A 25905-nucleotide genomic window follows, 5' to 3' on the forward strand; every position below is an offset into this window, starting at 1 on the left:
AATTAATATGTTGTCGACGTATACCTCCGTATTACGGTCGATCTGCTGTTGGAACACCTTGTTCATCAGCCTCTTGTAAGTGGCTCTGGCGCTCTTGAGTCCGAACGACATGACATTGTAGCAATACATGCTGTCGGCCGTAATAAAGCTGACCTTCTCCTGGTCCTCGCAGGTGAGCGGCACTTGGTGGTACCCCTGATACGCATCGAGCAAGCACATCAGCTTGCATCCCACCGTTGAGTCCACCATTTGGTCTATCATGGGCAGCAGATAGAAATCCTTTGGGCAAGTCTTGTTCATATCACAGAAGTCAATGCAGACTCGTCATATGTTGCCCGGCTTAGAGACTAGCACAACATTGGCTAGTGAGCTCGAGAATTAAACTTCCCTAATATGGTCGGCCTCCAGTAGCTTCTCTATCTCCGCCCGGATGATCACATTTTGCTCCGCGCTGAAATCCCTTTTCCTTTGTTTCATCGGCCGAGCGTCTAGTCAAACATGAAGCTTATACTGAGCCATGCTCGGGGAGATACCGGGAAGCTCATAGGTCGACCAGGCGAATACGTCATGATTTTGTTTAAGGCAAGCGACCAGCTCTGCATTTTTCTCCTCCTCCAGGTCGGTGATGATGAAGGTTGTTGCCTCCGCTCGGCTGGGGTGGATCTGGACCTCCTCCTTTTCTTCGTATTCCAAGGTAGGGGGTTTTTCAGTGATCATGTTTACCTCCAGTCGTGAAGTCTTTCGAGCGCTCCTAGCCTCGGACTTTATCATCTCGACGTAGCATCGTCGAGCGACTAGCTGATCACCCTTAACTTCTTCCACCCGGTCATCCATCGGGAACTTAATTTTCTGGCAGTAAGTAGATACTACTGTCTAGAACTCGTTGAGAGCTGGTCGGCTCAATATGACATTATAGACCGACGGCGTGTCCACCACGATGAAGTTGGTGGTCCTGGTTCTCTTCAGTGGATCCTCTCCGAGCGAGATGGCTAGGCGGACTTGTTCGAGCGGCAACACTTTGTTCCCCGTGAAGTCGTACAGCGGGGTTATCATGGGCAGCAGCTCACTTCGATCAATTTACAACTGATCAAACGCCTTCTTGAAAATAATGTTCACCGAACTTCCTGTACCAACAAAGGTACGGTGAATTGTGTAATTGACAATTACCGCTCGGATGATCAGTGTGTCATCATGAGGGATCTCTACTCCCTCCAAGTCGCTGGGGCCGAAGCTGATCTGAGGCCCTTCGACTTTCTCTTTGTTGCATCCCACAGCGTAAATATCTAACTACCGAGCGTATGACTTCCTAGCTCAGTTGGAGTCGCCGTCGGTCAGCCCTCCAGTGATCATGCCTATCTCTCCTTGGGAAGTGTTGTTCCTGGTTTCTTCTTCCCAAGCGGATGGCCTATTTCACTCGGCTGGGACTCGGGAGGGATCAGTGTCCTCCCTTCACTAATGTTGGTCATGGCGCTCGGGCTCCCTTCTTTCTTCCTCTCGCCGCCTAGTCGATCGATGCTTTTGTCGCCGATCGGGAGAAGGAGATCGATGACGGTATCCTCTTGGGGTCGGTCGACTGACGATTGGTGTTAGTCCTCGGCAATCCCGCGTGTTGTGCGTCGCCGACTAGTGGAACGAACAAAATATAGGCGTCCATACCTTGCCCTTCAATGCCTTAGGCCGACCGGATGTCACATATTATACGACATGTGTCCTGGCCTCTTGGTGCGGTCGCGCTCCTTCAGCCCTCGACCTCTTGGGCGGCTGATGGCTGCTTGACGGTCGGTGCTCGTTCGACGCTGAATGCTCAGTCAGCGCCTCCTTTCTTCTGGCCGTCTGGGCTTCTTTCATATTGATGTACTCGTTGGCCTTCTTGAGCATGTGTCGAAGTCCCTAGGCAACTTCCTAATGAGCGACCAGAAAAAATCTCCCTCGACAAGCCCCTGGGTGAAGGCGTTCATCATTGTCTCAGATGAGACCGATGGGATGTCCATGGTCACTTGGTTGAAGCGTTGTATGTATGCTCGGAGCGCCTCCTTGGGCCCTTGCTTCAAGGTAAAGAGGTTGACACTCGTCTTCTGGTAGCGTCGATTGCTAGCGAAACGGTGCTGGAAAGTGTCTCGGAAGTCTTTGAAGCTCTGTATTGAGCCATCCGGCAGTCTACTGAACCAGCACTGCACTGATCCGAAGAGAGTCATAAGGAAGACTCGGCACTTCACTCCATCTGTATATTTGTGCAGCGTGGTTTCGTTATCGAACTGATCCAGATGGTCATCTGGATCGGTCGACCCGTTGTACGTCCAGATCGCCAGCGAGGTGTAATGTCTCTGGGCAAAGGATCTTGTAAGATCTCCTTTGAGAACTACCAGTTGATCTGCTCAGGAGACGCATTGCTACAGGGCGCCTTGCCTTTCCGTGTATCCTGAATGGGAAGATCATCTGAAGATGATCTCCGCTCTTGATGCGCTTGGGCTATTTCTAAGGGGGTTTGGAACAAAGCTCGATGGAAGGGGATCGGCACGGGCGGCGCTTCCCCCTGTGTGCCGATCAGCCTTCTGATCGTAAGGTTGATCAGCAGGTATAAAGGAATAAATTTATGGATAGGATATGGATCAATAGCTCAGTAGCTATAGTATTCCAGTACACACGAGAAGAGAGTCATTGGGTTTGTCTCTGCGATCTTCTTTGAAGCTCGAACTCTTCAAACGCAATCTAAAATTAAATATATTAATTAAATAATTAAATAATATAATCAATTTTTTTTAAAAAAATACTACAAAATTTATTAACTAAAAATAATAAAAAAATTACTCTAAATAATTTTTAAAATAAATAATAATTATTATATTTATATATAATTATTAATAGCGATAAAAATAACAACGAAATATTTCAGACAAGAACCTTATTTTATTTGAAAATAGCGATGAATACTATAATTCAGGCGTTAAATAACAACTGAATATTAATTCAGTCGTTGCCTAATGACTAAATATTAATTTAGTCGCTAAAATAAAGAAAAATAAAATAAAAAGATAATTACATTACATAATTTTGTGACGGAATATTATTCAGTATATTAATCTAATCATGAACTAACAAATACTATAATTCTATCATTAAAATAGAAAAAAATAAAAAAAAAAGTTAATTACATTGCATAACTTTGCGACAAAATAAAATTCAGTCGATTAAATTATTGCTTTGTCTCTACTTGACGTTTGATCCTCATTTTCATTGTAAATTAACGATAAAATTATTATTCCGTCGCTAAATCAATCACAAATCAGAGATTTTTTTAGTAGTGACACTCGAGTCAAGACTAACAGGGATTGGACCAAGACGCACCTGAGCCGAGTCAAATGGAACTCAAGCCTAGTCAAAGAAAGCTTGGTCCGAATCAAATCCTAATTTGAAGACCTTACTTGGGAATTCAGGGCATGACTCCTTGACACTCGATTGTTCCTAACTTCTCAACACTCAGCCGCTCCTAACTCCTTGACACTCAGCCTCCCTCGAGCCTTTGACATGGTCACTCCTACTTCTTCAAACACTTGACTTAGTTCCTTGATAGCCGAGCATCCCAAGTACCTTTACCTTGCCTTCCTGAGTGTGGATGACGTAACTAGCAAAGGATGCGGAAAACATGGAACCATGGGACATCTAAACAAGAGTGACAGAAGAAGCAAAGAACATGGGACGACATGACATCCCCTCGACTAGAACGTGAGTGACTGGGGATATGGGTAGGGGAACGTAGATGCCGTGGTTCTCTCCTCCAAGTTGCAAAAAGGCGGGTCCCGCCGTCCAGCGGCCCCCTCACCCCTGCCCCACGAGTATGAGAGGGAGTAAATCATGGTGAATACGGGCCCGGCGATGACATGACGGTCGAAGGTGCTTAGCACGGACAGATATTGATGTTATCGCAATTGCTGCCGCAGACCTTCGACCTCCCGACCCATGTTGCAAGAATACCATGTCATAACCGGTTGATCCCGCCCGTGGGGGCGTGGTTCTCTCCTCCAAGATAGTATAAAGAAGAGTCTACTCCCATGGGCACTAAGTACGCGAAAAAAGTACACTTCTAATCTCTACTTGTCCTTCTTTGACTACTAAAGTTTGACTTTAGCGAATGATTGTGTCAAGGTACACTTTGGCCTTCATTTTAATCCTTGTTGAGTATTTCAAGTCTCCCAGGAGCTCACTCATCACCGGATCGTTTGAAATCAATTCGACCCAAGGACAGCTCGTCCTTGGTGGTTCACTCGTTCAGGATCTCAAATCAGAACAATATCCGTTATCGCATTGTGTATATGATTGTATCGAATTCCAGTTCAACTTTCAGCGGATAGGCATGAACCTGACTGCCCATATCTAAGTAAGCCAAGTCGGCACAAGCATTGAGTATAGCATTCAACGTAAACCGGTCGAATTTGAACTCTGAATTTTGTCCATATGTGTTTATTAGTTCTTAATCAACTCCCTTTTTCTAGCTTAATTAATTAATTCCCTGCTAATTCAGTTTAAAAATATTTAAAATATTATTCAGACTTTTGAGTTTCAAATCGCGTATTACATATCAATAGAGTACATAAAATTCTGGGAAAAGCACAATAGTAATTATGAGCGAGGTGAATAATTAATTCCAAACAAAGTGTTTAATTTCCGATCGAATGGTGTTATATTATATTGCCTCGTGTTGATCTCGCCTGGTGAGGGTGACCTTGAGCCCGTACTTCATGTACATGGTGAGGGCCAACTTGGGCGCCACAGGGTGGCCCTCCGCCACCTTCACTCGGTACCGGCGCAGTATGGAGGCGGCCACAAACTTCATCTGGTAGTAGGCGAAGTCCTTGCCAAGACACAGCCTCGGCCCGCCGTTGAACGCCGTGAACTTGTACGCCGGCTCGCTTAAGAACCGGCCATCCTTGAGCCACCTCTCCGGTCGGTACTCGCGGGAATCCTTCCCCCATATGCTCTCCATCCTCCCCATGGAGAAGATCGCGTAGACCACCTTCGTCCCTTTCTTCAGCACCGTGCCATCAGGAAACACATCGTCTTCCACAACCTGCATACAGTTGATTTTGCATATAGTTTGTAATTTGATGATAGGATTATAATTTGTTTCTTACGGATACGAACGCACCTCCTTGTGATCTACCGGCACGGAGGGGTACAGCCGGAGCGCCTCCGATAAGGCGGCATGCAGATACTCCATCCTCTTCACTTCTTCCGGTCTCAGCACCAAGTCCTCCTCCGGCTCGGTGATCGCCTCCTCCCTCTCCTCCACTATCTTGTCGACCTCTTCGACGATCCGGGCCTCCACCTCCGGGTGGGTGTTCAGGAGCCAGAAGAACCAGGCCAGCGCCACCGACGAGGTGTCCCTCCCTGCCAGAATGAAGTTGACGCAGATGTCCCTCAGGAACTTATCCGAGTACGGCTTCCCATCTTCATCTCGCATCCCCATGAACGACGTCAGCAGATCGCCCTTCTTGGTCATCCCGTGTTCTCCCCCTGCTGCCGCCGCCTCCTCCTTCCTCTTCCTTATCACGTCGTAGGCGAACTCGTCCACCGCCTCGATGGACTTCCTCAGGCACCGCTCGCTTCCCACCCCGACATGCCTCATCGCCCTCCACACCGCCGTCGGCATCACGAAACGGAGGATAGTCGCCTCCGTCGCCTTCTCGAACGCGCTCGCGAAGGGAATCTTCGGCAGCCCCGGGCCGAGGCAGCCCGGGTCGGTCCCGAACGCGATCATGCACACGTTGTCGAAGGTGAGGCGGAGGAGCACGTCTTGGAGGTCCAACTGCGCTCGCCGCTCCGCGGCGTCCGCCAGCACCGGGAGCAGCCGCTCGTGGACCAGCTCCACCAGGGAGTGCGCCGTCAGGGCCCGGAACGCCGCCGAGTGGAAGTCAAGGCTGGCGGCCTTGCGCTGGCGCCGCCACGTCTCGTCGTCGGCGCTGAATATGCCGTCGCCGAGGAGGTCGCGGACGGTGTCGCGGAAGTAAGGGCCCTTGGGGAAGTTGGCGAAGCGGGCCTTGAGCAGGTGCTCCAAGTTGCGGGGATCGGCGGTGACCACGCAATGGAGGTTGGTGCCCACCGGGCCGCGGAAGGTGAACGTGCCGCCCTGCCGCTCCAGCACACCGGTGACCCACTCGTACATGTGGCGCCGGAGCGCGAGCAGCAGCGACGGAAGCATGCCCACCACCGGCCACACACACAGCCCATGCACTCTCCCCTGTCTCACCGCATGGATGCCCACGAAAATTGCCACCGCCACGAATAGCTCCACCGTTCGGATTTCCGGCAGCAGCCTCAGTAATCCACTCACCACGACGTCGGCAGGGGACGAGAGGGCGGTCTGGTTGCCGGAGTTCATCATGCCCAGCTTAATTCCCCAAGTGCACTGCAATATCAATTTATAAAAGGACCAGATCCACTGCATGGACGAAGCCCTTGTAGCAAGCTTCGCTTGTCGGAGCTACTCTTGCCGTTCAATCAGTTCAACAGAAAGAAAGCCGCAATCGAATTAATTATTAAGCCTTGCAATCAATCCGTCGATATTATATAAACGCGTGGATGCAGGGAATTATATTATAATAACAATACGATGCTGATAATATGCTTTAGAAGAAGCAGGGAAGGTGTGGAGGATGAGGGTCGGTGAAGGTCCCCCCAGGCATGCAATCGGACGGAGGGAGGGTGTAAATTAGGTGTGACCCTCGGAAGGTGGCCAAACACAACTGCTTTTGCACTTTCCGTATACTCCTCCAAGCTAGCTCAACTCCAAGTAACTAAAATTCCAACTACTCTGCTCCTTTTATTCTTTTCTTTGTTCGTCCAAATTAAATTCAGTCGTTATTGGAGAAGGTTGAGCAATCGCCATTGAAGTCTGCTAATTTATTAGGAGAAGTTGGGTGGCTTGCATTGCAAAAGCAAAGGAGGATGGCGATGTTTTGTAGAAACATGCAATGTCTGTCAACCATTCAACAGCAAGGGCTGTTTGCGTTTCTTGGGCAGCAGTGCAATTTATCCAGTGATTTAAGCATCTGGTCTTTGCAGATTAAATATGGTTCACTTACAATGAACGAGGTGTCTGTTTTTTCTACTATTGTCATTAATTGTCAGTATTAAGATAAGTGAGAAGGTAAGCATCTGTTTGTATTTAATAATATAGTGACATCTACAATGATATACACGTCCCGGGACGCTCGAGCATTTGTTTGGTGACTGATATGTAGGGCCGGACCGTCGACTTGCAAAATTATTATTATTATTTTTTTTTTGCTTTTCTCATTTTCTTTCTTTATTTTCCAACTATATAAGATGGAGAAGGACGCATTACTCCTTTCTGGTTTCTTGGGCAGTATTCCGTGATGCTGCTCCTAACGGAAACTTGGTCCGTCTCGAGAGCAAGCGCAGGACCCGTGTTTTCAATTGGCTCCGCCCGAGCGCGCACATGTGTCCATCTCTCTCCGACGCGGCCTCCCTTTGTCGGAAGCCACAAAGTAAAACCTACTGCCTCGCGAACCCCCTCGCATCTTCCACTCCTCTCGGCTCCTGCCACCGCCAAGGAATCGCTCGTTGCGATTAGGGTTCTCGTTCATTTTAACTCACTGCTCGTCGCGTGAGCCGTCGTTGGGATGCTCGGCAACGGGTACGCATCCCCGTCATCGTCCGCTGTCCGGAGGCGGAGGGGCAGGCCGAGTGGGAGCGGCAGTGGCGCCGGAGGTGGAGGAGGAAGGTATGGCTACTGGCAGCCGTTGTCGCTTCAGCAGCATGAGCAGAAGAGGCAGCAAGATCGGAATCTGGAGGTGCCGCCGCTCACTGAGTTCGACATGGCCTACTTCCGCGCCTATTCTCACGTTGGAGTACACGAAGAGATGATTAAAGTCTTTCCCTTCTCTTTTTCGCCCCCTTTTCGTATTGCTTGTTGGCTTTGATTTGGATCTTGCATTGCTTTGTCTTGCTTTCGTGAGCTTATGATGTTTTCCCCGAAGAAGCTGAAACCCCCCGATTTTTTTTTATAGCGTTCCTTTTGTTTTCTCCTGCATTCGCAATGGTTCCTCAATGACTCTTAACTTAAATTTTCTATCTAAACGTTGATCTTTTTCCTTTTAAGTTTTACCATGACATAGAATTACGGCTATACTATTTGAGATGTTTTTATTTAAGTGTTTCATGCTAATATAGAGAGAACGGTTTCTTCTGGCATTAACTCTATAACATCTCGATCTGGTAGAAGTGATTTTAATAACTCCTTAATGATTGTTTCCATTGGCTTTGAATATGTTAGTCCTCTCTGATGAATGTACTTTTGCTTACTATTTCAACAAATAAACTTAAAATACTTTGTATTTTTGGGACCTGCTATGGCATATTAGTTTTGCCATAGTACCCTAAAGTCTATGACACCCCCAATCTCTATTTAAATGTGTCAAGAGGTGGCGATATAGTTGATTGTCACATAATATTTTGAGTTTCTTTGTGAATAACCGACCACATCAAGTCAAATGTATGAATGTAATGCATGCCAAGTTCGATATCTCTTAAATTTTTTGCCATTCATATCTGGTCAAGTGTATTAAACAAATGTTAAATATGAAATCTCTAGTTTTTTCCTTCTACCACTTATTCTTGGGTATTAATGCTATTTTAAGTTTAGCAATAAGTTTTCATATAATAGTTTTACTAAATGTTAACTGAAAAATTGGAAAGTTCAGTTTAATAAAAGAATCAAACACAATATCAATAATTGATTTATAATATTTTTGATTGGATAATGCTGTATCTAAAATTTGAATAACCTTTATACTATATTTTTTATTATTAAATCTCTATAAATAATTTATTTAATTTAATATTTTATTACTAACAGTATTGTTATTTTTTTTTATCATACTCTAAATAATTAATTAGCAATAATTTATATTTGAGCTTCAACTTTTTTTATAACAAAGTCAATGTGTTGATGAGAAATTGATTCAAGAAATTTGCTGACAAAAATAATTTTTCAATTTACAAGTGTATCAACTAATGAAAAATATTTAAGTTGATACAAATAGGCAGAATGGTCAAAACAACAAAGTAATAGTCAAGGTGATAGGTTAAGTTAGATATGTTAGGATCCTTTGTACTCGGCTAGAGAGGGGGGTGTGAATAGCCGCCCCAAATCGATCGCGTTTCTTCCTACAATTCGTTAGCGCAGCGGAAAAATAAACTAGAAACGAAAAGAAGAATATCAAACCTTAGACGCAGCGATGTAACGAGGTTCGGAGATGATACTCCTACTCCTCGGCGTGTCCGTAAGGTGGACGAAGCCTACCAATCCGTCGGTGGATGAGTCCCCGGAAACCCGGCTAATAGATACTCCTTGTGGGTGGAGAAACCTCGCCACAATAACTCGCAACAGCAAGATAGAATACAAGGAATACAAGTAGAAGGACAAGAACAATGTACAAACACTAACTCGCCTTCTCGTCGACTGCCTGTGAAGCAACAACTTCTCGGACAACAGCAGCAGCTGATCGACGACTGGAAGCTCACGCGAAGCTTCGGAGGAGCTCAACAAAACTCAAGCACAACAGCACTTAGGGACAGGAAGAAGAAGAAAGGAGAGGAAAAAAGCACCAAAGCCTTGATCTCCTTTTATAACTGCGAAGCGAAGCCGGAGAAGAAATCTGGCGTTGCGTCGCGGCGGCTGATCGATCGTGGACCGATCGGGAACCTCTGATCGGTCCCGGACCGATCGGCGTGATTCATGAAAGTTGCCCAACTTTCATTGCGTTTCTGATCGATGCGTGGACCGATCGAGCCTGGATCGGTCCACGACCGATCCCACCTCTCGTTGCGTCTCCGATCGGTCGTGGAGACCGATCAGCTTCATCGATCGGTCCCAGACCGTCGATGGCTTCTTGCCTTACATTTGTTATCGATCGGTCACGGGCCGATCGATACAACGTATCAACTGGATCGGCTGCGGACCGATCCGAGCTTGGTTTTGCCCAAACCAAGTCCCAAGTCTCCCAAACCAACATTTGGTCAACCTCGACTGTTGGTACTTAATTCCTAGCATCCGGTCACTCCCTCGACTGCTGAGAATTCCCCGCCAAGTGTCCGGTCAATCCCTTTGACCTACTTGGACTTTCCAACACCAAAAGTCCGATCATCCCGATCCATCCGGATTTTCCCTTGCACGGCTTCACTCACTGGACTTTCACCGGCTTCACTCACCAGATTTCCACACGCCTAACATCCCGTTAGGACTTTCCTCGGCTTCACTCACGGGACTTTCCCTGGCTTCACTCACGGGACTTTCACACCGCCTAACATCCAGTTAGTACTTTCTCATTCACCTAGCTTCACTCACTAGGATTTTCACCGGCTTCACCAGGATTTTCCCGAATGCCCGGCTTCACTCACGGGACTTTCACCTTCACCTAGCTTCACTCACTAGGATTTTCCCGTGCCTCCTGTTTGGACTTTCCCGTCAAGTCTCCATACTTGGACTTTTCACGTGCCAAGCTCCCTGCTTGGACTTTTCCGCCAAGTCTCCATACTTGGACTTTTCCAGTGCCAAGCTCCTGCTTGGACTTTTCCGTGCCAAGTCTTTATACTTGGACTTTTCCCGAATCAGGTCAACCAGGTCAACCTTGACCTACGGTTGCATCAATAATCTCCCAAACATCTATTCTTGTCCCACATCAAGAATAGAACTCTCTCACGAGTGTCAAACATCAACATGCAACTCAACTAGGTCGATCTTGACCTAGGTTGCATCGACAATCTTCCCAAGTCAAACATCAAAATACATCACGCGTCGAGTCAACTCGAGTCGGGTCAACCAGGTCAACCTTGACCTAAGGTTGCACCAACAATCTCCCCCTTTTTGATGTTTGACAAAACCATAATCAAGTTAGGTTAATCTGATAACCTAACTTAGGTTTTCCAACCATCTTCCAATGTCGATGTTCTTTCCTCGAACATTCTCTGGACATTCTCCTATAGTAACCCGATAACCTAACTTGGGTTCTCGATAATTCTCCCCTTTTGACACACATCAAAAGTATTCCAATGTTCTTCCTCGAACATTCCTTGACATTCTTCCCTAGCTTAGTTAACCCGATAACCTAACTTGGGTTTTCAATAATTCTCCCGCTCTCCCTTTTGACACACATCAAAAGGAGAGAATATCAAGAAGAGTTTCTTCCTAATGAAAGTCCCATACCTTTCATTGAAACTCTTAATTTCCCCTGGTACTAAACTCAACAATCAACTTAGCGATAATCCCATATCACTAATCCTCAAAATCTTAAGGAGTAAAACTCCCCTAAAAGTCAACTCCCTTGACTAATAGGTAAAACTCCTCCTAATGATCAACTCCCCCTTGACCATTGCACCAACAATGTCTTGGAGAGTTTCAAACCTTCAGAAATTCGAAACTCAACTTCAAAAACTGAAATTTCAGACACCTGCTGAAAATCAGAACCTGGCACGCACTGATCGGTCCCCAGACCGATCAGTCCTTCCCTGGATCGGTCCGGTGACCGATCCAGCCTCTGAAATCAGAGATTTCTGATTTCCTTCCCGGAAATTCAGAAACTCCTAATAAATTCCAGAAAATTCCAAAAATCGTAAAATTTTGAGGATACACTCCTCATACCATATTCTATCACGGAAAAATAATTTTCTATGAAAATAGTTTCCATTTTTCAATCTTGATACAAAATTCAAAAGCTTTGAAATAGTTCAAAGTTAAGTCAATTTTGTATCACAATGTCCAATGATGAATGCTATCACTAGGAAAGCTTCATCAAGGTTTTTCAAATCAATTTTAAAATGCTTTTAAAACCATTTGAATTTAGGACCATAATCTTAGGGCTAGATGTACATGACTTGTACACAAGCTTTCCCTATGATCCCCATTTCTTGAATTAGGCTCATCTAGGTACAAGACCTATGTACCTTGATCCTAACTCATAAGTCTAATATCTCACACACATCTAAAGTGTATCAAACACATCCAAGTCAATTTTGATGTGAGATATGGGTTAAGGTCAACTTAGGCTAAGTTCTCATGCATTTTCTAAACACAAATTTGATCTCAATATCAAAATGTGTTTTTCATCCTTAAATCAATTCAATTGATTATTAATGCAAGAGATGATGACATGGCATAAAATGATATCATAAATGAAAACATGTGCCAATGTCATGATGTCATGGCATAAAGTTTGAAAACTTAAATAAAGCATGACATATAAACTAGCCTAAGCATTATCATGACATTTCAAATGATGATAAAACTAAACATGATGTCATGACATGTCATATGGCAAACAACCATGGTAAGTTAACACAAATAAAATTCCTAGATTACCTATCTAAGTATCCTTAATCTCTTAGTTAACTTAAATTCTAATCCTAGATTGCCCATATATCCCTAAGAGAAAACCAAAATCCCAATTATGGTTTTTCTCTAGGTTTCCTTAAATTGTGCCAAATAAGATTAAAATATTCTCACTTTGGCACACTTTACTCTTCCAAGGAGTGAATGATAAAGATTATCCCCTTTCATTTTCAAAGGTTCCCAAAAACCTTGAAAATGCTCCTTGAGTGTCAATTTCCTCAAAGTTGGGTTAACTACCCTTCTTATCGGAGTTGACACTTTCTAACCCATCTATGGGGTAGAGAAGATGCTCCTAGGAACCCAATACCTATTTGAGCTCATTGGGTTCACTAAATATCCACTAGGGATAACTTCCCTAGCAACCCTCCTAATGACCCTCTTAGGCTTTGAAGCCTTGGTCATTTGAGACTCATCAAGATCAACTCTAGGGGTGACTCCCCTTGTGACCTTGGTGGTGGTCTTCCTAGCCCTAGGTTTTGTTTCATAATCGAATGAAACATTATGATAAGAGGGCTTGACCAATTGGGACTTAGGTTTGTGACCCAAACCTTTCTTGTCCTTGGACTTTGGTTTTTGACCCTTAAACCCTAGAGATGACTTCTCCAAGTTCTTAAGAGCCTTTTCCAAAGTATCAAGTCTTGACCTCAAGACTTGATTCTCCTTCTCTAATACCTCAATTTTTGATTTGTCATTTTTCTTTGAGGTATTCCTAGGCATGTGTCTAGTTGTTTTGGGGTTTCTACCTAGGTTCTCCTTAGCCTTAGATGAGTTAATTCTAGGGTTAGCATTTCTAGAATTGTTCTTATCTAGGCTAACATGTTTGGCACCTAAGCATGTGTATCGATTTCTAATGTTATCATGCTTATCATTATTGACTAGTGCAATAAAATTTCTAGCATGCATCTTACTAGTATTGCACGAATGAGACTTAAATGGTACCTTAGGGTTTGCCTTAGCTCCCCCTATAGAAGTGCTCGGTCTCTTGCCCTTGTGATGTTGCCTCCCCCTCGGACAATGACTCCGATAATGTCCCCTTCGCTTGCATTGGAAGCATACCACGTGCTCCTTGCCTTTGCGTGTCGGGACTCCGGCTCCCTTGACTTTTGGTGCCGGTGGAGTCTTCCTAACCCTCCTTGGACACTTACTCTTGTAGTGCCCAAACTCCCTACACTCAAAGCATATTATATGTAACTTATTTGAAATTACGATGCTTGAGTTACCTAGGATTGAGGATGAATGGATGTTCTCTTCTTCATCCCTCCCGGAGGTAGAAGCTTCTTCTTCGTGCTCCGATCTTGAAGAAGAACTCACTTCCTCTTCTTCCTTGGATGTTGAGTAGCCCTCAACTCCCAACTCGCTTCCTCCATGATGTGAGCTACTTGGCTCACTAGGCTCCTCTTCATGGCTTGAAGTGGAACTCTCCTCATGGTACTTGGCCAAGTTATCCCACAACTCCTTGGCATTGTTGTATTCACCTATCTTACGCAAAATATTAGTAGGTAATGAAAATTCAATTGTTTTAGTTACCTCATTGTTGATCGTTGATTGATGGACTTGTTCCTTTGTCCACTTGTTCTTCTCTAGAGGCTCTCCTTCTTTATCCATTGGAGGAGTAAACCCTTCTTGTACACAAAACCAATTCCACATATTAGTCCTAAGAAAATACATCATCCTTACCTTCCAATATGCGAAGTTGTCGTTGTAGAAGGGTGGAATGGTGATGTCTTCTCCGAATTGATCCATCTCTAGCGCTTGTGCTCCCACGGGTGTGAATCCGATGAAGAGCGACCTCGCTCTGATACCACTTGTTAGGATCCTTTGTACTCGGCTAGAGAGGGGGGTGTGAATAGCCGCCCCAAATCGATCGCGTTTCTTCCTACAATTCGTTAGCGCAGCGGAAAAATAAACTAGAAACGAAAAGAAGAATATCAAACCTTAGACGCAGCGATGTAACGAGGTTCGGAGATGATACTCCTACTCCTCGGCGTGTCCGTAAGGTGGACGAAGCCTACCAATCCGTCGGTGGATGAGTCCCCGGAAACCCGGCTAATAGATACTCCTTGTGGGTGGAGAAACCTCGCCACAATAACTCGCAACAGCAAGATAGAATACAAGGAATACAAGTAGAAGGACAAGAACAATGTACAAACACTAACTCGCCTTCTCGTCGACTGCCTGTGAAGCAACAACTTCTCGGACAACGGCAGCGGTGATCGACGACTGGAAGCTCACGCGAAGCTTCTGGGGAGAGCTCAAACAAGGTAGGGAAGAAGAAGGAGAGGACACCAAAGCAAGAACTCCTTGAATAATGCGACGAAGCAGAAATATTAGCTGCTGTGCCTTATGTGTGGTTTTGCTGCTGTACTTACCATATTAGTGAAAAAGATCAAAAAATTACTCTCCTCTGATCGGCCTGGACCTGATCGGTCTGGGAGTCTCCTGATCGGTCCTTGGACCGATCAGGCCCTAGGCTGATCGGTCCCCAGACCGATCTTAGCTCTCCCAGCCGTGATCGCACTCGTCTCCTGATCGGTCGTGGAGACCGATCAGGCATACACCTGATCGTGGTTTTTGCCCAAACCAAGTCCCAAGTCTCCCAAACCAACATTTGGTCAACCTCGACTGTTGGTACTTAATTCCTAGCATCTGGTCACCCTCGACTGCTAGAATTCCCGCCGTCCGGTCAATCCCTTTGACCTACTTGGACTTTCCAACACCGGAAGTCCGATCATCCCGACACCAGGATTTTCCTTGCCGGCTTCACTCACGGGACTTTCACCGGCTTCACTCACCGATTTCCACACCGCCTAACATCCATTAGGACTTTCTCACCGCCTCGGCTTCACTCACGGACTTTCCCACCGGCTTCACTCACGGGACTTTCCACACTGCCTAACATCCCAGTTAGTACTTTCTCATTCACCTAGCTTCACTCACTAGGATTTTCACCGCTTCACTCACGTGATTTTCCGAATGCCTGGCTTCACTCACGGGACTTTCACCTTCACCTAGCTTCACTCACTAGGATTTTTCCCCGTGCCAAACTCCCTGTTTGGACTTTCCCCGTGCCAAGTCTCCATACTTGGACTTTTCACGTGCCAAGCTCCCTGCTTGGACTTTTCCGTGACAAGTCTCCATACTTGGACTTTTCCAGTGCCAAGCTCCCTGCTTGGACTTTTCCGTGCCAAGTCTTTATACTTGGACTTTTCCCGAATCAGGTCAACCAGGTCAACCTTGACCTACGGTTGCACCAATAATCTCCCAAACATCTATTCTTGTCCCACATCAAGAATAGAACTCTCTCACGAGTGTCAAACATCAACATGCAACTCAACTAGGTCAATCTTGACCTAAGGTTGCATCAACAATCTTCCCAAGTCAAACATCAAAATACAACTCGAGTCAAGTCAACTCGAGTCGGGTCAACCAGGTCAACCTTGACCTAAGGTTGCACCAACAAGATATCTTTAATATGCCAATTTCAAAATTCTTGCATGAAGTGAAAGCTTAAACTTTAAAACTCAATTTATAATTTAGTTTTATATTTATTTATATTTTTATCAACATATATTTATTATTTTCAATTATGATTATATTATTACAGAGCAATGTGTGAGTCATTAACTTGTTTCTTGTGATATGACTATTTTGGTTTATCTAATTTCTTACAAGATGTAATCCATGTTCTGAATCATCTTCTGTAGAGGGATTGTGATATTACAAATGTGATTTTGTTTTATGTTGAGGATTATATCTCATAAAGTTAACTAGTAAAATAGCATTTCCAAATAAAAGGTAGAAGATTAGGATGAAAATATTTTTGTAGTTTCCTACAATGTTAAGTGAGCTTAGGCTATCATCAGTCTTTTATGGGCTGTATTTTAACCCTTTGATCATTTGCAGGATCGTGTTCGTACTGAAACTTATAGATCTGCTATCATGCGATATCAACATTTAATTTCTGACAAGGTTGACTTCTAGCCTTTGGTTTCCTTGTCATATTTACTATTATGTTCATTAAGTCAATAACTGGATTTTTTATTTGAATCTCACTAAGAGAGTTATTCTGTGTAGGTTGTTTTGGATGTTGGTTGTGGTACAGGAATTCTTGCTATATTGTGTGCTTTTGCAGGTGCTAAAAGGGTAATAAATTGTCAAAGCTTATCTTTTAATTTATTGCTTTTTCAATATCCTTTTTACAATGTACATAAATTTTCTCCTTTTATGGCATCATTTTTCATAGTACAAACTAACTTTTCGGTGCTTTATAAGGCAAATTGTGTATAACTGTTTTCTCATGCCTCATCAAGTGCTTTGCCAATGCCATTTGTAAATTGTGTTGCAAGCTTGTGCTGTTTATTATGTTATCAACAAGTCCTTTGCTTTGAACCAAAACAAAAAAAAAAAATGCAAATTCTTTTCTTTTATTTGTTCAGATCTTTTCCTAGAGAAAAATGCTTGTTTTGAATGAAATGAACCAAATTTATTTAGATAACCAACTTTAATTAGTCTGTGAGGATAATTCTAAGTTAGGAGAAACATGGAATTTGCCTGAGTATGTGTTAAATTTGCTGGATAAATTTTCACATCTTCAACTAACATAAACACTTGCCATCCTTGATATATGAAATGAACCTTTTATGAAATAATTCCATCTGAGTTTTACAAATTGCATACAAGGTAAACTGTGAACCCTCTTTCAATAGTTTAGGACAATATTGGGGCATTTTATTTTATCAAAACTGAACAACCATAAAGCACATTTGGTGTGAGTGACTCATGGCACAGTTTCTTTGGTACACTGGAAATGAACTAGTGCTGATTTGGCCTGGATTCCTGAAATGAAGTCTGATGGAGAAGTCTCTAGAAGTTGAATAAAACATTTTGCCGATCCGATCAGGATTGGCATTCTTTGCCATCCATGTTTCACCTGTTACGATATTTTTCTTCAGGTCATTATTTTTGTTCCTAGTCTATGTTTTGCCAATGAGAGCTAATCTAATTTATGTAACACACTGAAGATACATAGTATCAATGCTCTAGCTTGAGGCAAAGAGTATTAAGAGCATTAAAGCTAATATGTTATTGTTCTTGTAGGTTTAGTCTAAATTAGGGTTAGGGTTGTTAGTTTTACATATGACCATTTAATTATCCCTTTATAATGTATGCAATACAATATTTTCCTTCCCAAAATTTAATAGTTACAAACAATGAGAAACAATGATCTATTTCTTAGACAGCTATTTTGGGTTTTCATCTGTTTGGAGTTTAATTGCATGAAATACTTCTTGGAAATTTTAATTTACTTGAGTAGTCTATCTTAGTTAACAAATTATTTCATAAGTTAGTCATTTCCACTATCAGGTGTATGCAGTAGATGCAAGTGAAATCGCAATTCAGGTATTTTGTTGTCTTAGCACGGTTAATTTTCTTTTAAAGACACTGATGCAAAAAAATTTGGAAGTATTTTGTTGACAATTAAGTTTACAGAAAATAAAATTATCTGCTTACCAGCATATACATCAGTATTATTTCATTGTTTTATCAATGCAATGTTTCTTATAGTTGACTTTAGGTATATTGTAATTCTAAAAGGTGCCACCACCTTTCCTATTCAATTTAGGGCATGTGCAACAGGTCAAAAATGGATAATGAGTGTGTACCTATCTGGAAAGCGGTTAAATTTTGTGTAATTTGACCTGCTAAATTATGGTGATATCTTAAGACCTTTGGTGAAATTGGGCAGATTTTTTTTATAATATCAACCTTGCAACATTCAGAACCAGACATCTGATGTTGACTATATTGGCTAATCCGAACCATAATTTTTTGTAGTTTGACCTTCTGAATTATATAATGTTGTCTCGAGTCCTTTGGTGAATTTGTCAAGATTTATTATCAGCATTGGAACATCCAGAACCAGTCATCTGTTGTTAGATGTTGATTATAATCACTACTCAGCCCAGAATCAATTACAATAGGCTTGAGACAAATTCATCTTTTCTATTGATTTCTGTTGCCGGCTGTCAATCATCAATCATGATTATAGCAACCCATCCCTAAACCATCATGAATCTAAATGGGAAGTTCATCCATCCCTACTGGATGTGATGCATTTTTGCTTGCATTAGTTCCCATCTGCACTAAGTTTCATACTGTAACCCTTGGATAGCTCACAACTTGGATAGAATTTGGTTTGGCCTCTCTAATCTTGACTGATTGATCTTTGGTAGATAAAATGTGGATGAATTACTCATGCTAGTCACTCACCAAAAATAAACACTATTTACAAGAGAGAATATTGGGTGTATATTTGGTATCTGCAACTAAATCCCTCAAGCATAGGCTTTGGACTGTTCTCTAGTACAACTATTAGTTACGACTCAACACTATGGCTTGGTTTACTCGGACGGGTAACTAGGTGAGGAAAGGGGAGGGAAGGGAAAGAATCCTAAAATTGTATGAGTCTCTACTCTCCCTCCTACAAGTAATAAAATGGATAATTAGAGAAAAAAAAAAGAAGAAGAGGAAATCAATCTTAATTTACCTTTTTTTTTTCTTGCTTCTTTTAAAGAGAGATTAGTCTATACATATTTTGATGTCGTAATCTATCTAATCATTGTATCTTTTCAATTTTCCCCTAAACTATTTCCCTTTTGGAGCTGGGTGACAATGTTAAACCTCTCCCAACAATGTGTATTGATTCGAGCCCCCAACCTTTAGCTAGAAGAGAACTAGTTCATTTACCACTAGACCTAGCAGTTAGTCAATTTTTTTCCTTAGTTGAAGGAGCAATCACCATACCGAACATGATCAATGACATACTTGACGCTTCATATACAATTTGTAGCAAATAACTGGTCCAAATAATTAAGTTCTTATAATCAGACATCTAGCTGTTTTCTAAATGTAATTAAATATTTCTTGTAGATGATATGATTCTTATTTTCAGTTTCTTGTTTTGAACAATTTCAAGTTGGTTTTGTTAATTTTAACATGGAGTTTAATTATGAATTATGCTCATGTACTGAGTTTTTGTTAACCATAACAATGGTGTGCTTGCAACCTAAGCAGGCTAGTGAAGTTGTCAAAGACAACAATCTATCTGACAGGGTGACTGTTTTGCATGGACGAGTTGAGGTACACTTTTTCTGTTACATAATGTTGTTGTTTTATTCCTATATCATTTATATGTTGTTTTCATATTTCAGTCCATCTATATGGGCTCTGGGTGTGCATGACTACAGTTAAAAAATGAGCAACAAAAAACTATTTTAGAGTCTGATTATGCTTCATTTTGTATCGACTTTTCAACATATTGCTTGTTCCGAGTTCTTGAGATGAAAAATAAGTTGGAAGCATGACAAAAATAACAATCCTTGAGTACGAAATATTTGAGATGAGCAAGTTCTAATGGTTTTATTTCAGTGATTTTCCCAATCGTATTCAACATAAACCTCCTTGGCGTATCTTAGTTAAAAACAATATTTGGCAGTTGAGAATAATTATATTATATTTGTAGCTTAAATTATGTAGAAGAACTTTAGGAACATTGTTTGGTTTGTGAATATTCTTTGTTTTCAAGAAAATAAAATTGGAAATTAAAAATAATAAAGCAAATATGTATCATTAACTTTTGACTATATTGAATAATAGTATAAATTGTTTATACAAACATGTTTGATCTTTATCAAAGATAAGAGACAAAATCACTATAATTTTTTTTTGAGAAATAAAAGAATCAGAAAATAAAATTTAAATGCACTTTTGCTTATAAAAATAAAAATGAAAAAACAATTAAGATGGATGGATATTTGATCCCAATAAAAGCAATATTGCATTTAGAAACCTGATTACCATTGAAAACTGTTCTTAGGATTGCTATGCCTCAACTGTCATAATAATTGTTGTCCTTGAATCAGGGCATGGGCAGCTCCTATATATTTGCACTGCTAGTCACCTTGTACAAATGATTAATGGAAACATGGTTCCTTCCATTTTAGGCAAATTTTCTAGATTTTTACTTTGGCTTGTTTCTTGTTAATATTCTTCCTATTGCTACTTCTTCTGTGCTTTACACTTCTATTTCTACCAGTACAACTTTCCTTTTTTGACATACTTAGTGAGTCATGATAAATGTTATTGATGAAGGATGTGAACATTGATGAGAAAGTTGATGTCATAATATCTGAATGGATGGGCTACATGCTCTTATATGAGGTGCTTATCATGTTTCCTGCATGTTATCTTTTGTTGAATGACAAACCTATCAAATTTTTTCCCCCTAAATAAGAGCTTTCTTTCTTTATAGAGTATGCTGCCTAGTATCATTTTTTCCAGAGATAAATGGCTTAAGCCGGGAGGTCTTATTCTTCCATCACATGCTTCGGTAATATTCACAGAAAGTACATCCTTTTGATCGTGTTACTATTTCTGTACCCATATCTTCAAGCATTGTCAAATGCAAATATATTTTAAAATTTTACTCAATGTCTTGGTTAATCATTATAATTAAATAAATTGCTAGCATCTGTTATTTACATCAAATAATACTTGACATACATAATCAAGTTCCACTGCACAAATTGGTGTCATTTTACTAACTTGAAGTCTTAGCTTATCTTGGTTGAACACTAATTTTTGGGATTATTGTTGGATGCAATGCTAGTGGGGCTGGAGATTGTGCAATTGATCATAGGCATGGGAGAGGAGTGTTGTTTGAGTAGGTGTTGATGGACGGAAGGGAAACAACATCTCAGTGCTCACCTACTGGCCTTGTGGAGGTAAACTTAGGGTAGGAGATGTTGAGCTTGCAATCTAGGGAAGAGATCAAGATTGGGAATGGAGAGGGAGAGATCAACATGGGAATGAGAGTGCTATCTCCAAGATTGATAGTGAAGAAAACCTACCCTTTGTCCTGTTGAACCCCCACATCTACTGAACCTGGCCATATGAACTTGGCTCACCATTGGTTAAGCTCAATTACATCCAAATGGACTCTAATTCAAGCCCATCTCATACTCAGATTGATTCCTCTTTTGTAATGGCACAAGCTTCCATTTATCAGATACTCCTTTTGTGTTATGAATGATTACAAGTATTACAAATTATGTGCCCTCTAACTTTGCCCAATACAGATTATTGATGGCATGAAGAAGGATTGAAATTACCTTAGGCACCTCAGTTGCACGAAGAAGGATTTAGAAAAATGCATGCTTCCTTTCTGTTATGCTTTATAAACATATGCATCTCAGTTGCAATAATCATGTTATCTGATCTGTCCCAAGAAATATCAGTTGCTTTTGAGTGTAAGAGGCCATTATGCATACTAGTTACATATAAACTGTCACCGTCTCAGTTATTTCCTATGATATTGAATATAAATTTAAATGTACGATCAAATTTGTCACCTTTGAGCTTCTTTTGCATCAAAAATAAAATAAAATGTAGAACCAGATTTTGACAAATTTGAATATTTTGGAATGTATAATCAAATTTGTCAGCTTTGAGCTTTTTTACATCAAAAATAAAATTAAATGTAGAACCAGCTTTTGACCAATCTGAATATTTTGGAGTGATGTAGTTTCAATTCACTGAAGTCATTGCTACTGGGATTACACAATAAAGGAAATTTAGACTCGTTGTTTTTACCTTGCAGCTCTTTATGGCACCTGTCACTAATACAGATAGGTACCGTGAAAGCATTGGTTTTTGGCATGATGTTTATGGGATCAACAGTAAGTTAATCATTCAACTTGTATTTTTTGAAATTTCAAATATCACTTTCTTCCAAGTTTTAGAAAATATATGCAAGTTGCATGTCATTGGGTCATCCACATAGAACTGGCAATGCATTTCATATTTTGTTCATCATGATGTCTGTATGACTGTATGACCGGGTGAGCAAATAGTTCAAGCATTCAAGCAGACAGGTTGGTTGATATGCCAAACTGGGTAGGCTGATTAGTCTGGGAAGGTTGGTCAGCCTAGCAAACAGAAGATGGGTCAAACAGACAGAACAGTTGGTCTAAGACAACTAGGTTAGTCGAGCTTGTCGGTTGGTCCAAGCAAGCTAGGAGGATCAGGATATACAATCGCTTCACATCAGGTGAACTGACTGAGCCAAGTGAGCCAGGCGGTCTGAATAAGGTGAGTCATTTAGATGGGGTAAGCAGTTTGTACAAGTAAATCTGATTGGGTGGGTTGGATGGTTCACTCGAGTTTGTTTAGTTGGGCTGTCCCGTAAGCCATGCAAGCTGGATGGTTCATACAGATTGTCAGGCCGGGTGGTTCAGACAAGCATGCTAGATTGGATTGGTTGGGTCATCCAGACAAATTGAGTGTGTTGGACGAATTGAGGAGGCTGAACTTACAAGTCACTTGTACCTTTGTTTTTTCATTTGTTGGAATAAACACATGGTAGGATATCCATCTGCTCATTTATGCATCCATCCATATAATTTATCCCTCCATTTTTTTATCCCTTTGCCCATGCAGTAATATGAGGTACAGGAAAGCACTGCATTTGCATTTGCATTTGCATTTGCAGCCAAATGGCCACATGAACCACTTTTTGAAAGAATGCATGATATTCATAACCAGCAAAAGATGATTCCAGGGACAAACGCCACAAATAAGACAAAGGAACTAAATCTAACTTAATTGTCAAATAAATTGCAACTCACTTTCTGCAGTGTCTGCTATGATCCCTCTTGCCAAACAATATGCATTTGAAGAGCCAACTATTGAGACAATTTCAGGAGAAAATGTTCTGACATGGCCGATATTGGTAAGTTTAACCTGTTCATTTGCTCTTCTGGGATATGTACACTTCTTTCCCCTTCTATGTTCAGCACTAAACTTTGTGGATTTCAATGAGTATTTGCCAATATCATGACAATTTGAAGGGGCTCTTTTCTGTTTCATCATTTTTTTTCTAGATGTCCAACAGAATAAGCAATTTGCAAACTCCTGCATCTTATGATCAACCATTTTAATGACCAATTTTTTTTCATTATTGCATAGAGGATGGTTCACTAAATATTGTTTGGACTCAGTATTTATTATGATTTCTAGTATAGAGGGTATATAGGTGGGCCAAATGCTATGTGCATGGTACTCTTTTCCCGGTTAATAGTTTCTTAAAATTCTTACAGATTAATGTCCATTACTTCATAATTCACTGTCTGTAACTGAGTTTAATTGAAGAAAATTCAAAGTGCTTGACTCTAAGATGTATCATCTTCTGTTCCACACATGAATTAACATTTGACTGCAGACTTAAATCTAATTGTATATGTTGTTTTCACATTAAGCTTTTCATAAACCTGATAAGCAGGTCAAAGAAGTGGATTGTTACACTGTCACTGCTCCAGAGCTAGAGTCAGTTACTGCAAAGTTCAGTTTTTCTTCAATGCTACAAGGTAGCTAATGCAATTAAATTTATTTATACTTCGTTTAAATGTTCCAGAAGATTTTATTATCAGCTGCAGGAAATTGTTTAAACACATAATTAGCATCCGCTTTTTGCTTGCTTTCAATGCTAATGGGCCAGAGGGTTGATGTTTATTTGGTCTACATGCATGACTGCTCAAGAATAATTTCTAATCCACCATCGACATGACTCAGGAGTCTCTAGGTTTATTTTGTAGATAGTCCAATCCAATTGCATATCATGCAGACATTGTTGCCTCAAAAAGATCTATTTTAGAGAGAATAACAATGTGCTGGCTAGTTAGCCAGGAGCTATCCAAATTAGAATCGTCTTTCAAATACATTTTTTACCAACAAATTAGGCATTTTTATCTTTACTATTTTGTGATGTAAGGTGCATAGCTCTTTTATGTCTCCTAATAGTTGAGAAGGAAAATGTTGTATTATATTCAAATAAAAAAGCCATTAAACCATATATATCTAGAGAGGATTCTTCCTTTTCCTTGTTTTCCCCTCAATTGCCTCTTTTTGGGCTGTGCATGGCTTTAGCGCTGTCCTAATCTAGGAATCCAGGGCTGGGATTAGAGTACATGCTAGCTTTGGTGTTGCGTACCCGTATATCAAGTTGGCAGTTGAGTTGAATCCTATGTCAACATCTAGATGTGGAGATTAGGAGCAGGAAAATCTTTCGTTGTTACCATGGTTGTCAAAATCCCATACTGATTGCATGGGTTGGATGCATATCAGCAAAGGCTGATTTGATCTTTCTTCAAAATCAGTCATCTCATATATAGATTGTCATCTATCGTAGATCCATATTTAAGCTCAAAGAAAGTAGATATTTGAAGAAATTAAGTGGCATAGTTTGTTTTAAGCATGAGGCTGATGTACTGGTAGATGGTTGAACCATGACCTTTTGATTTTTTTTGACTTTCCAGCTACCTAGCTTACCTCCACCTTGATTAGGTGGTTTTTGTTAAGTATGGAGGAGAGGTCATGATATATAAAATTTATATTCTTAAATTTCTGTAATTTTATCTTTGTTGTACTTCAATCTGCATCATCAATCATTGTTCACTGAGCCTATTTGTGTTCATCAAAAAGCTCCACTTCATGGATTTGCATTTTGGTTCGATGTTGTGTTCGACGGACCCACAATTCAACAATCAAACCATGATCTACAGCCTCCCCCGCCAGAATGTCAAGATGGCCTGCATTCACAAGGTTCTAATCAAAACAAGAAGCGTGCAAAATCTGACGAAAGTATAGTACTTTCTACTGCACCTGAAGATGCCCCAACTCACTGGCAACAGGTACTTTGTAAAATTCTATGCCTCTTCAAATTGATGGACGTTGTTGTCTTAGTCCACGATTTACAGATTTCCCTTAATTCACGTGATTTCATTCTTTCCGAAGTCACTACCACACTTATACCTTTCAGACCCTGCTGTATTTGTATGACCCAATCGAGTTGAAGCAAGATCAGAAAATTGAAGGTTCCATAACATTGTCACAGAGCAAGGAGAGCCGAAGATTCTTAAATCTTCACTTGGAATACTCGTGAGTTAGAAAATTAATATTCATTTAGATTTTTTTCACCTTAAGCTAGCAAATCTAAAAAGCTAATGCATTTCTTGTATCTTGCTGGCTTTCTACAGTTCGGGAGGACGATCTTATGTGAAAGAGTCGGTGATGCGATAAGACGATTTAATCTGTTGATTAACAAGTATTCATCTGGTCCATAAGACGATTAAATCTGTTGATTTACCAGAAGTATTCATCTGGTTCCCATGAAATGTTTTTATCTTCATGGGGCTAAAAGGCTAAATTGGCCATTGAGGTTCCACATCTTGTACTTCGATGACAATTTTGTTGTCTAGCTAACTGATGAGAGAGATTATGACTCACCTTGTTCTAATATTAGCTTCTGCCTGGAACAGTGTGCTGAGGTATTGATTGTGTAGCTTTGTGGGTTTTGTAGAAGTGTATTCTCAACGAGACAACTTATTTTAAGATAAATGGTATGATTTTTCTTTTCTTAAAATCAATATGTACAGGGCCAAAAA

The 25905-nt window shown here is 41.2% G+C and overlaps 2 protein-coding genes across 2 annotated transcripts; one reads left to right on the forward strand and one right to left on the reverse strand.

Annotated features, from left to right (window-relative positions):
* Positions 1-4511: 4511 nt before the first annotated feature.
* LOC121989021 (cytochrome P450 86B1-like) lies at positions 4512-6724 on the reverse strand. Its single transcript, XM_042542800.1, has 2 exons — positions 5144-6724; positions 4512-5065 (listed from the first exon to the last, which is right to left on the reverse strand). The coding sequence occupies exons 1-2, from the start codon at positions 6440-6442 to the stop codon at positions 4682-4684; spliced, it is 1683 nt and encodes a 560-aa protein (XP_042398734.1). The 5' UTR covers positions 6443-6724; the 3' UTR covers positions 4512-4681.
* Positions 6725-7334: 610 nt separating this feature from the next.
* Positions 7335-25887, forward strand: LOC121989022 (probable protein arginine N-methyltransferase 6.2). The gene is made up of 13 exons (XM_042542801.1): positions 7335-7889; positions 16310-16375; positions 16481-16549; positions 17771-17806; positions 19481-19546; positions 20558-20626; positions 20718-20795; positions 22065-22143; positions 23101-23195; positions 23745-23829; positions 24944-25152; positions 25281-25399; positions 25498-25887. Exons 1-13 carry the CDS (start codon positions 7641-7643, stop codon positions 25538-25540), a joined length of 1263 nt encoding a protein of 420 aa, XP_042398735.1. The 5' UTR covers positions 7335-7640; the 3' UTR covers positions 25541-25887.
* The last annotated feature ends 18 nt before the right edge of the window (positions 25888-25905 follow it).

Source organism: Zingiber officinale, chromosome 6B, assembly GCF_018446385.1.
Source record: "Zingiber officinale cultivar Zhangliang chromosome 6B, Zo_v1.1, whole genome shotgun sequence".
NCBI lineage: Eukaryota > Viridiplantae > Streptophyta > Magnoliopsida > Zingiberales > Zingiberaceae > Zingiber > Zingiber officinale.